The sequence below is a fragment of the Seriola aureovittata genome, chromosome 6 (genome assembly GCF_021018895.1).
Source record: "Seriola aureovittata isolate HTS-2021-v1 ecotype China chromosome 6, ASM2101889v1, whole genome shotgun sequence".
In the NCBI taxonomy this organism is placed as follows: domain Eukaryota; kingdom Metazoa; phylum Chordata; class Actinopteri; order Carangiformes; family Carangidae; genus Seriola; species Seriola aureovittata.
The window spans coordinates 16,138,203-16,149,034 of record NC_079369.1 but is presented as its reverse complement, the minus strand read 5'-3'; the positions used below and the strand labels follow the sequence as shown (position 1 = coordinate 16,149,034).

The 10,832-nt window shown below is 39.5% G+C and overlaps 1 protein-coding gene across 1 annotated transcript; it reads right to left on the bottom strand.

Annotated features, from left to right (window-relative positions):
• Window positions 1-500: 500 nt before the first annotated feature.
• On the bottom strand, window positions 501-10,607 carry ankle1 (ankyrin repeat and LEM domain containing 1). Its single transcript, XM_056379599.1, has 9 exons — window positions 10,241-10,607; window positions 9,343-9,495; window positions 8,888-8,993; window positions 8,570-8,693; window positions 5,477-7,975; window positions 4,886-5,054; window positions 4,261-4,423; window positions 4,022-4,154; window positions 501-3,024 (listed from the first exon to the last, which is right to left on the bottom strand). The coding sequence occupies exons 1-9, from the start codon at window positions 10,303-10,305 to the stop codon at window positions 2,858-2,860; spliced, it is 3,579 nt and encodes a 1,192-aa protein (XP_056235574.1). The 5' UTR covers window positions 10,306-10,607; the 3' UTR covers window positions 501-2,857.
• Between the last annotated feature and the right edge of the window lie 225 nt (window positions 10,608-10,832).

The window sequence follows — 10,832 nt, the reverse complement described above, 5'->3', positions numbered from 1 at the left end:
GTCCCCTTTTGTGTAAGTGTGTGTGTGTGTGTGTGTGTTTCTGCTAAGCTCATTGTTTTGTTTTTTTCCACTGAATGAGACAATTACAAGTAATTAAAACAAGACAGTAAATGCTAAAAGTGTGCTGCTAAAACACCAATAGATAACTGACTGCTGTTTGAGTATGAAGCTTGTTTGTGAGATATGCTGTTCTACCTTGGAAAAAGTCTGCAGGAAAGTACCCAAACAGTATTGTGAAGTGAAGAGTGCTGCTACTGCTTGACCAGCAAAAAAGAAGAACATTATTGGTGAAACTGGAAAACCCCCTTTTTTTCACATGGTCTTTTAGTTTCAGCCACATAACGGTCATAACTGTAATTTTTATGCTTTCAAAACAGCCCTGCATTACATTAAATGTACAGTATCACCAATATTTATTCTGTACATCTTCAGGACAGTTATCTTAAAAGAGTACATATTGTGACATTTGTGCATGAAAAACCAATTATACAGATGAGATATCTAGCTTTGCTCAGTGAGGTAATTTAATGTCAGTTAAGTCACAGAGGCTCAGTGCTGACATAAGACACGCACAAGGACATTTATGTTGTTTACGGTATAAACCACAATTATGTTTGTAAAAAAATATCGGCTAACCATTACCAAGAAGCTAAAGCTCTATGAAACTGAATGAGTCATGATAACAGTAACTGGATGCCATCATGCCTAAATTAGATGTGCATCTTTGAACAAGAAGAGAAACTTGTTCTTGCAAAGCAATTACAAGCACAGTATTAACACGTAAAATGTTTATTTTTTTTTTTTTGTAGGATTGAGGCAACTGAAGCCCTTGTTGGCAAAATGGTAAACATCAAAATAAACCTAAACTTGTGAAAATAAATTACATCAACATTCCTGTTAAATAGGGGTGTTAAACATACAAAGAATCTATAGGTTTCCATGAAATAACTGCTCCCAGCACTGACACCAAACACTAATTTTAATTGATTATAGTGATTAGAAGCTTTATACTGATTACTACTTCTAGACTTGGGAGAAAAGTTAATGACCTCCTTTGTCCACTAGAGGGACATCAAGGAACAGAACATTAAAAGGCCAAAGAGACATCCAGTTCAGGTTTATGTCCTCTGTATTTTTTTTCACATGACTGCAAGTAAGGGGGGAAAACATAGCAACAGCAAAAGTAAATGATCATAATGAAAAAAGAGCATTGCATTTAATTAATCCAGAAATGACATGTATCGTTTATACAAGTTATAGATGCACACAGATCACAATGAAGAGGCTTTATAACTATGAAAATCTGAAAAAGTTGTCTACGCACTTAATAAGTATACTATAAAAATGGCTTTGAAGTTTAATTAATAGAGATAATTATCTCCAATCAATTATTTTCATTAGTTAATTCAAAAGATCAGGTTTTACTCCTCTCTATGATGGTCTCATGCCAACCTGGGAGGTGAGAATGTAAAAAAATATATATTTATAAATACAAATTTCTGCTTGAAATGGCTAATCTTAAAGCCTTTTGTGCAGCTTCCCTTTAAGTGGCCATGTGTTTTACCCTGAGGATACAATGAATGGTTTTGAATGAATTGGTTAAAATTGGATGTAACTTTCATGGACAAATCTGATTTGATTTGAACGGTCAACAAAAAAGATTGTGACATCTGCAACCCCAGTGTGAATATCCTACACTGGTCACAGCATGTGAAATATCACAAACTAGTACTGCCACTAACTTGAACATATTAACATTTTAAGCACTTATGTACTACTGACAAACTCTACTGTCCTGTTTCTACAAAACATGTCTAAAAACTGTACACATGCAAACACTAATTACTGTTGGACATTATCACATCATCGACTTCCCTGCTATACATTTTTTAACAATAACAAAATGGCACAGTAAATGAAATGGAAATCCAGGCATGTAAACAAATTATATTTCTTTTAAACAAACATTAAGTTTCTAAAACTCTACACTTCATTGTTGTTTCATTCATGAAACCTATCATACTAAGGACCAATAACTGGCCTTTATAACACTACAAAAGTAATGTGATTAGCTACCAGGCCTCCTTTGTAAATACCTCTCGCCCAGCCTCTTTGGAAAATATTTTCAGACATTATGTTTCGACTTTTTTATGTGTAACATTGCACCAGTTACTTTGATTATACTGCCTAAGATATTTGAATTTGGTTGTGGATCAATCTGAAAAAGTAATTATTACTACAGCAGTTGAGAATTAAAGCGTCCCACTGAGAAAAATGTTTTTGGAAAACAACTTTGTTGTCTTTGTTAGTCATGACTCATAAAGACCTGCTTTATGCGCAATTATAATGCTCCATCTTAAGTTTTTTGTGGAATCATTACTTGTTGTGTCATCTGAGAAAATGCATCTCCAATCCACATATACATACAAAATGAAATTAGTGCAGAACAGAAATCAGGCAGCTTTGACATTTACAGGATGTCTACAGATATGAACAAGTTCAATTTAATGCTTAGACATTTGAGACATTTTCAGCACTTTTAATGACCAACTGCCACCCTGAGTGACACATTTACTAAAAGCACAGATTTTAAAAGGACCCAAACAAGCAAGATGATCTTCACTACAGAGTTCAAAAGATGCTAATATTACAAAGGATGTCACATGTGTGACAAAATGTACTTTGCTGAGGTTGGGAGTGATCAGAGTTCATTTGTAGCAGAAAGACAATTACCTCACCCCACCTTTGAGTGCAACATTGTTCAACCAAGAGCTGCTTTATAATTTGAACAAGTGATATTTCCCCTTCTGTGCATTGGTCGTTTGCTGCTATTCAAACCTCTTTCCAGTGGGGGTCGCTACTGTCTGATATCTGCTGGTCTGAGCTGTCTCTCACCCTCAGCCAGGAAGATCTGCATGGCCCGGTAGAGCAGATGGATGCCCAGCTCCCGTTTTTGCCTCATCTGCCAATTGGACACCACGCCATAGAAATCCCCTCGCTTCTGATTAGTGAGCATCTTCAAACCTGGAAAGTGATTGGAGAAGTTAGTTGGTTAATGAAAGGCTGGAACAAGAACAACGTTGTCTGTGTTTGTTTTTTCAATTGTGTTTATTTGTGGCTCACCTCATCACAAACATGAAAAAACACTCCACTAGTACAATAAGTATAGTCATCATGAAACTTCTCTGGAAAAGATAACAGCAATGCCTAACATGGTACATTATCAAAATGCTGGTAGACTGAAACTGTAGGTTATCAAAATTAACATCTTATAAGCTTAATAAAATAAGCTGCCTAGTGTATTAATCAGATTGCATGTGCTTATGTGTCCTAAAAACAGTGAAAAGGGACACTGAAATTGTGATTTTAGCAACAGTCAGAACTTGCACATTTCAAAAAGAAAACAAGACAAATAGAGCTATATATGTCACGTGATATGTAAAATCACATTTCAAGAACATGCTTAACACAGACTGTCAATCAGATATAAGATAATGTGTTGCATATGTCAACTTTTTGATCATTCTAATGACTGCATTTATGACAATAGACAAGCAACAAACCAAGCATGCTTTCCTGATTATGGCCCAAAGTATCAATAACAAAAGCTACCTGTTGTTTGAGTAGACTGTCACACATGGATTTAACCAATAAAAATTCTGTAATGACCCCACTTTGTCTCCTTTAGACGTCCCTTATGTTGCTCCTAACAACCACATCGGTCTCCTGCATCTTCTTTATTTAATTGCTCCAATAATTTTTCAACTGAGATAGATTAAGGTAGAATTAAGTTTAGAGATACAGCCTCTTTTGACAGCCAGTCATTAAGTCCCTCTACTTATGTCATATTATATATTTAATATGTGAGCAATAATTATCTGAAAATTATAATAAAATAAGCTTTGACAGGGTGATTTAAGAGCCTGACAAACAGCAGCTGAGACGTTCCCCAGTGGATTATATCAACGTTTGCCACTTCATAGAGATAACTGGTGATGAGTTTCACCCTGCTTGTACTCACCCATGGCCTCCACCATGCAGGCCTCTCTTGTGTAAGCCTCCACTGGAATGACGTTCTGGAAGCAGTGCAGAGAGATGATGCCCTGCCCGGCGTTCCACACATTAAGGATGTGCTGCACTTTGGGGCACAATTTCTGTCACACAGAAGAAAAAGGTCAATGTTTTATCTAAATATTTTATATCTCATTCATTTTAAATTCATTTTAATTAAATAAGACTGATCGGTGTATGCTGCCCTACCTTGGAGGTTTTGTCGCCTCTGTAGTACTCTAAAGCTTCATACAGGTGACTGTAGGGACGGGAGCGTTTTCCTTTGCCCACATAAAATACAGAGTGGATAAATGTCTGGAAACACTCCTGTGGAGTCATGGTGTGACTACGGAATGGGAGGTTTTTCGTCACTCTGACAGAGAAGAAAGACAAAGAGCCGTTTAATTATGTCTTCAATTATAGTTCAATATTACAGGGCTATGGGTAGTTAAAACTCAAGCTCAAAAATCAATAAAATCAGCCAATTAACCGGTTTTGCTAGATCAGTTTTAGTTTGGTAGCCTAATCTGTAGAAGTGTGTTAAAACACATGTCGCTGCTGAGACACTGTTGCCAATTCAGCTAGTATTTTGCTTGTTTGTTTCAGTGTTTTGATCCTCGTGGTGAAGTCCCAAGGAATTCAATGACAAATCAACATGACTGGTACTTCATTGTCTAAATGAAATAGGTCTAATGATTGCTTCTCACTCACTCCAATATTCATAGCGTCCCCTTCTAGATACAAACAGTGGATTGTAGAAATCATTTTCATGCAAAATAGGGCTGGCAACAAGAAAGCAAAGGACAACACCAAAGTAAGATGAGAGACAGCAGACCTGGGGTCGAGCAGCAGGTAGTTGAAGCTGGACTTGATGATGCCCTCCCTCCACTTCCTGTTTTGATCTGGTTGGTCAAACTGCTGGCACAAGGCCTGCTCGTCTGCCTGACAATCAGGCAGCTTGAAGGTCTGCAGGGCCTGACGCAATTCTGGACTGTAACCTAAATCTGCAGGAATTAAAAAAAAAAAAAAAGAACAAATGAAAACGGCTGTTTAAGTGACAGTGATGATAAGCTAATGATATGAAGTGTATAAATATGCCTCATTCATTCAGCCAATCTAATCTAACCACAAAGCGACTGAATCCCCCAAACAGTTTTAATACACATAATGTGTTTAATTTTCCATTTTAATTTACTTCTTTCTAAAAGTATTTTTCATGGTACATATTTCACTACTTCGGGACTAACATTTAGTTAAATAGAAACATATTATGTTTATCTTCTCACACACTCCTCATCTCACCAAAAAACTGCTCACAACCCAAACCACAAATTCAGGAATAATACAGCCAAAGTTGGTAAATGGTACTCAAGTAATGGTTGGTAAACAGTAATTAAGAACTTTAAATAAAGAGTATGATTGTCACCTGATTGCGGCTGGTCTATTTGCTTCTGGTGATGCGGTGATTGTGAGTTTGACTCCTGCAACAGGCGCCACAGCCTTCGCATGTAGGTGGGCCTGGTGCGGCTGCTGATAGGACCTGGACTCTCCCCCAGCTCCACTAACCTCAATCTCAGCTCCTTGTCAGTTATCCCTTTTGTCTCTGGCAACAAACTGCCCTCACCCTCATCATGTTTCTCTTTCTGTAGTAACATCTGGGGCTTCTGGTTCTCCTTGCCTCTGTTGCTCATCATGTCAGTCTGCATGGAGTGCCAGTCATAAAGGATGGTGTCCTCACTGCTGGCAGTGCTCATGCTGGAGCTGAGTGAGCTGTTAGCTGTAGGCGGGACATGGATCTCAATCAACTTGTGGCCCTGTTCTGTGTCAGTGTAGAGGTACTCCACTGGTTCGTCCAGATCCTGAATGAGCGGACGCCCTCCAGGTGTGTAAGACAGGTTAGCCAGGTGCTGTGGCCGGCGGCAGCTCGACAGCCTGCTCATGCTGTACCTGGGTGTGCATCCTGTGCCTGGGGTGCACGGAAGGTCAGAGTCTTCCCTGGACCTCCTTGGGGAAAAATAGCTGGAGCTGGATGAAGATGACACAGAGTCTGGCTGAGAGCTACATTCCTCAGTGATCCAGACTTCCTCGTTTTTTAAGCTGTCCACTCTGTCCTCAACAGGGGCATCAATTACATCTCCCTTTGTTGTTGCCTCATCTGTACTTGTCAGATCATCTGTCATAAAATCCCTACCTTCATCAAGATCCCTCTCTTGGCCTTGCATAGCAAGTACTATCTCTGCAAGGTTTCTTTCATAAGCATCCATTGAATAGTCCTCGTTTTTCTCCAATACAACTGTATCAGATAAAGTCTGTGATTCAGTCTCATTGCCGGTTACGCTGTTGGAGAGGATGAAGGTATCTGCTTGGCTATTGCTTACACTTGAACCAGCTCTCAGGGTGCTGGACTGTGTGCCTTGGCAATCTGCAGGCACTGAGTCTCCTCCTGCGCTGCTCCCTGAATAGGATGATGTATAATTAGGTGCATGTGGTGAACTGTAATAGTCTTCACTTCTCTGAGACCTGGGTGTCTGGCGGCGTGTTCGAACTGGTGTAGGTAGGGTCTCCTCAAACAGAGAAGACGTGGCAAGGAGGCTGTCAGGCGTTCTGCTTGTTCTCAGGGAGCAACGACTCAACCTTGAGCGAGTCCTGCCAGTTACATATGGACTGGGTGTGAATGGAAGGTCAGCTATTTCCTCTAATACCTCACCTGCATCGTCAGATTTGGTGTGTGATGTTAGTTTTGTAGCCAACTTGTCATCATCATCTTTGCTTGTAGTATCCACAACAGCTCCACTACAAGCAAATGCATCATTGTTTGAGTGTTTTATTTCATCCAAGGTCAGTTTATCAAGGATACCTGGTAAATGCTCTATAGTTTCAGATTTTGAACCTATCTGGGGTTGAACAGGTGTGAGATTTCCATCTCGCCTTGTCAATTCAGAAACAGAGTCAGTAGAAATCTCAAAGTTTTTGTCAGACTTAGCCCCAAAAGAACCCTCCTTTCGTAAAACCTGTCTGGGGTGTAAGGAAGCATCCAGAGCACTGGTGTAATGGTCACTCTCACAGCTACTGTAATGACTACTAGTGGTCCCACTGCTACCGCTGCCCCCACATGAACGTGCTGGCTGTTCAGGTAACTTCACCTGCATCTCTTTTACATTTCCCCCCTCCTGTTCATCATCACTCTCTTCCACATTACAACGACTGATGACTGTTTTCTCCATGTCCTCTTCTGTGCTTGCGCTGCTCTCCCTGCAGAAAACATAAACGTGGTCCGGCGATGTGACGTCAATGCCCTGCTTGTGTAAAACAGTGGCCATGCGTTCTGAATGCAGGAAGTCAGAGTACTCAGAAAGGTCAAAGGACAAGTCGCTGGTGCACTGGCTGCCATCAACAGCAGGCTGCTGCTTGGGAAACTCAGGACTAAAAACAGGGAAATATTCATCTACATCACAGAAGCTCACACTCTTGCGGCTCGCTCGCCTGGAGGCAAATGCTGGAAGTGTGTCTCTTCTAGAGGGAGAGATTCTGCCATCAGCAGTAGCAGCATGTTCATTTGCTTTTGACGTGAACACACCATCATCAATAAATAAATCATCCTCCTTAAGAACTGGCATTGGAGCTACAAGTCCCATTGCAGACATGCGAGTGCTTGATAATATGGATGGACCTTCAGATGCCCAATGTACAGAGGAATTGTTCCAGTCCTGGCTCTGATGCCTCTTAGTGTCCATATTACAAAGTCTGTTATATGATATTCCTCTGCAACTTGGCCTCCCATTAATGTCAGACAAGTTTAAAAATGATGAGCGCCGTGTGCTGCTCAACGGAGCTTCGCCAAAGTCACTTATCATAGATGAGCGGGAACTGAAGCTGTAGTCCGAATCAGGATAACTGGACATGTCCGTTTGGTCTGAATAAACAGCTGTGAAGAAAAAAAGGAGAAATAAATTAATAGAGTTCCTACAAAAGTGAAGAATTACCAAAATATAACTACAACACATCTGATCTCATATTTATGCACTGCCAAACAGTTTGGCAGATGATCAGCCTTGTGTTTTTTTTTTTTCATTTGACTGGAAAAAGTTTTGAAATAAATTAGTTACTCATGGAAGGTTTTGACAAAGTATTTTCTGCCTTGGTTCCCAATATTATTTAAGATACATACAACATCCAAAATTAGTACTTACACATAGGTTTTAAGTTAAAAATTCTGAGGATTTAAACAAGTTGGCAGTTTCAGTGGTTTGAAAACAATTAAATAACAGTGGTATTAATATGATATGACAATCTGCTGGCAACCAAGTACAATATTAAACACCTGACTTGATAAATATTACTGTAATTTATCCCGGTACAATTTCTAACACCACAGCTTAAGTAAGATTTAAGTATGTTTTCCAGTTATAGAAATAATACAAGTTGGACAATAAAAAGTTGTATACAAGTGTGATTTTTAAGGATGAATGACTTAAATAATCCCTGAAAGGACAAAAAACGTTATAGAAGACTATCTTACAGTATTGGAATTGAGGCAAGTCGTCCTCCTCTGTGTCCACGGAGCTGGCCTGGTACTCCTGAAGGAGCAGGGCACATTTTCTATTCTCCTCTTGCTCTGCAAGCTGCCCTGGTGTATTCCCTTCCTGCATGGATGAAGGAGACAACAGGCATAAACCAAACTGAATCTGGCATTAGGAGAATTTGTAATCATTGACACAAGAACAAGCAAATTTCCAGTTATTTTTTAAACCAATTTTTTCATTTTCTTTCTCCTGAAACTTAGCCCATGCAGTGCCCCTTATGTAAAATTATTTATGATACTAAAATTAATTCTTACCTTATCTTTAATGTTTGGGTCCCCTCCATTCATCAAGAGCATTTTCAGATTTTGATAACATCCCCATAGTGCAGCAACATGCAGAGGAGTCAGGCCCTCTGATGACCTGGAAGAAATACAAGTAAAAATACAACTTTGCAAAACAATACGTTATCATTATGCTCAGAGAATTTCACTTGTTTTTTGTGTCTATATTTGAACATATTTCCTAATGGAAGATGATACTGGAGACAGCATAATGCCGCCACTGTAGGCTTATATATAATGCAGATGTGTGTGTGGAAGATTGCTCAAAAATCTGTATGACCTTTATTTACACTCACAGATACAGCATTTGTTGAACAGATCTAAGGAAAAGTAATTTTAAAGAAGTGGTTTCTGTAGTAGTGAAGACTGTGAAGAAGAAAATTATCGATGACATAGTGACTTTTCATCTCAGTTTTCTGTAACCATACCTGATATTAGGGTCCGCTCCATATTGCAGCAACATTTTCAAGCAGCGTGTGTTCTTCTCAGTCTCTTTGCCAACAGCCAAGTGTATGGCAGCCACTCCTTTACTAGCCACAAAGTCAGGACGTGCACCTTGTGAGAGAAGCAGCTGCACAGATCTGCCAAGGAAAAGCAAACAGTACTCTTTGTTGCTGTATTGCAAGCAAGGGTGTGGCGTTCCATAAAATGTTGCAGGCCAAAATAGCAGAATCATTAACACGATAATTCTATATGCACATAGCAGTTTACTGAATATCTAGTATTTGTGAGACTGTCAGGAATGGTAGCTGGCATTTTTAAGGGTCTGTTTGTGTCACTGTGATCTCCTTTAACAAAGCAGTTTCTATATAGTTTATAACTTCACCATGATCTCTGGATTTTAATCATTTTCCATATAATATAGTTTTGGTGTGTTTTCAGTTGCACCAGAAATTCAAAAAGCTTTTAACTTTACTGTTTGTCTTTATAATTGTAAATGACACCAGTATGAATAACTGAAAAGAATTGTGTGTTGTTACTATATATATACTACTATCATCGTTTAACATATCTGCACCTCCTGTAGTCACTGCACCACTGGAATTACTGGCCTCACCAGGTTGATGCTGTATGGTTATTATTATCAAGTCTCAGTGTTTAGCTGTACCGAACCATTGCAAAACAATGCGTCAGTCTACACACTACAGCTTCAACGATGATCAACAGGAACACACTTTAGAGTCAAGGCTTAAATTACTTAAATACTTGCATGTTGTAAATAATTTGGAATTGCAGATGATCGTGTAATTATCGATCCTGGCGTCGCCTCTTTTTCAACAGAAGACATGTCTGGGCAAAACAAAGAGAGAGGGGGCAGAGCATCACCTGGGTTCTCCATCGTTCACAGCTTTGCACAGTTGACTTTCCAGCCGCTTCGTCTTTCGATCCATGTTCAAAGCTCTCCGTTTATAAATGATCTATAACTGTGTATCGGCATTTTCCGGTTTAGCCCACAGCCTAAATCCGTGCAGCGAGCTATCGGTAACTTTTAATCGTGGCTAATGTTAGCTTACCTAGCTAATAGCGACTGAGAAGCTGCCAAAACCTACTAACTCCTCGAACACATCGAACTTCATTTTTCTATACAGCTAACCGACACTTAACTATAAAATTATTACTTCTGCCTCTTAAATACTTCGAGCCATATTGTTTTCAAACTCTAAAAACATTCGCTAATTGTTTATCCACGTAAACTGCGTGACTGTTTGGGTTAAACTTCCCTCCAAACACACGACTCCTCCTCGTTTGCAGCAAGCAGATGGACGTCCCGCCCACCAACGTCTCTGATTGGACGGTCATTTCATTTTCACCAATCAGGTTACTTGAAAAGGAGGCGCAGTTTTAATTGATACGCTTGTCAGAGTCAGTATCCGCATCACTCTGGTACGTCTTTCATTCACTAAAACCGTAAAAACTA

Bases quoted from the DNA above. Each gene is read 5' to 3' on its own strand.
- ankle1 (XM_056379599.1), bottom strand. From the start codon at position 10,305: ATGGATCGAAAGACGAAGCGGCTGGAAAGTCAACTGTGCAAAGCTGTG. The intron at 9,496-10,240 runs GTGATGCTCTGC...TTTCCTTGGCAG, and splicing joins GTGAACGATGGAGAACCCAG to ATCTGTGCAGCTGCTTCTCT. The intron at 7,976-8,569 runs GTAAGATAGTCT...TTTTCTTCACAG, and splicing joins CTTGCCTCAATTCCAATACT to CTGTTTATTCAGACCAAACG.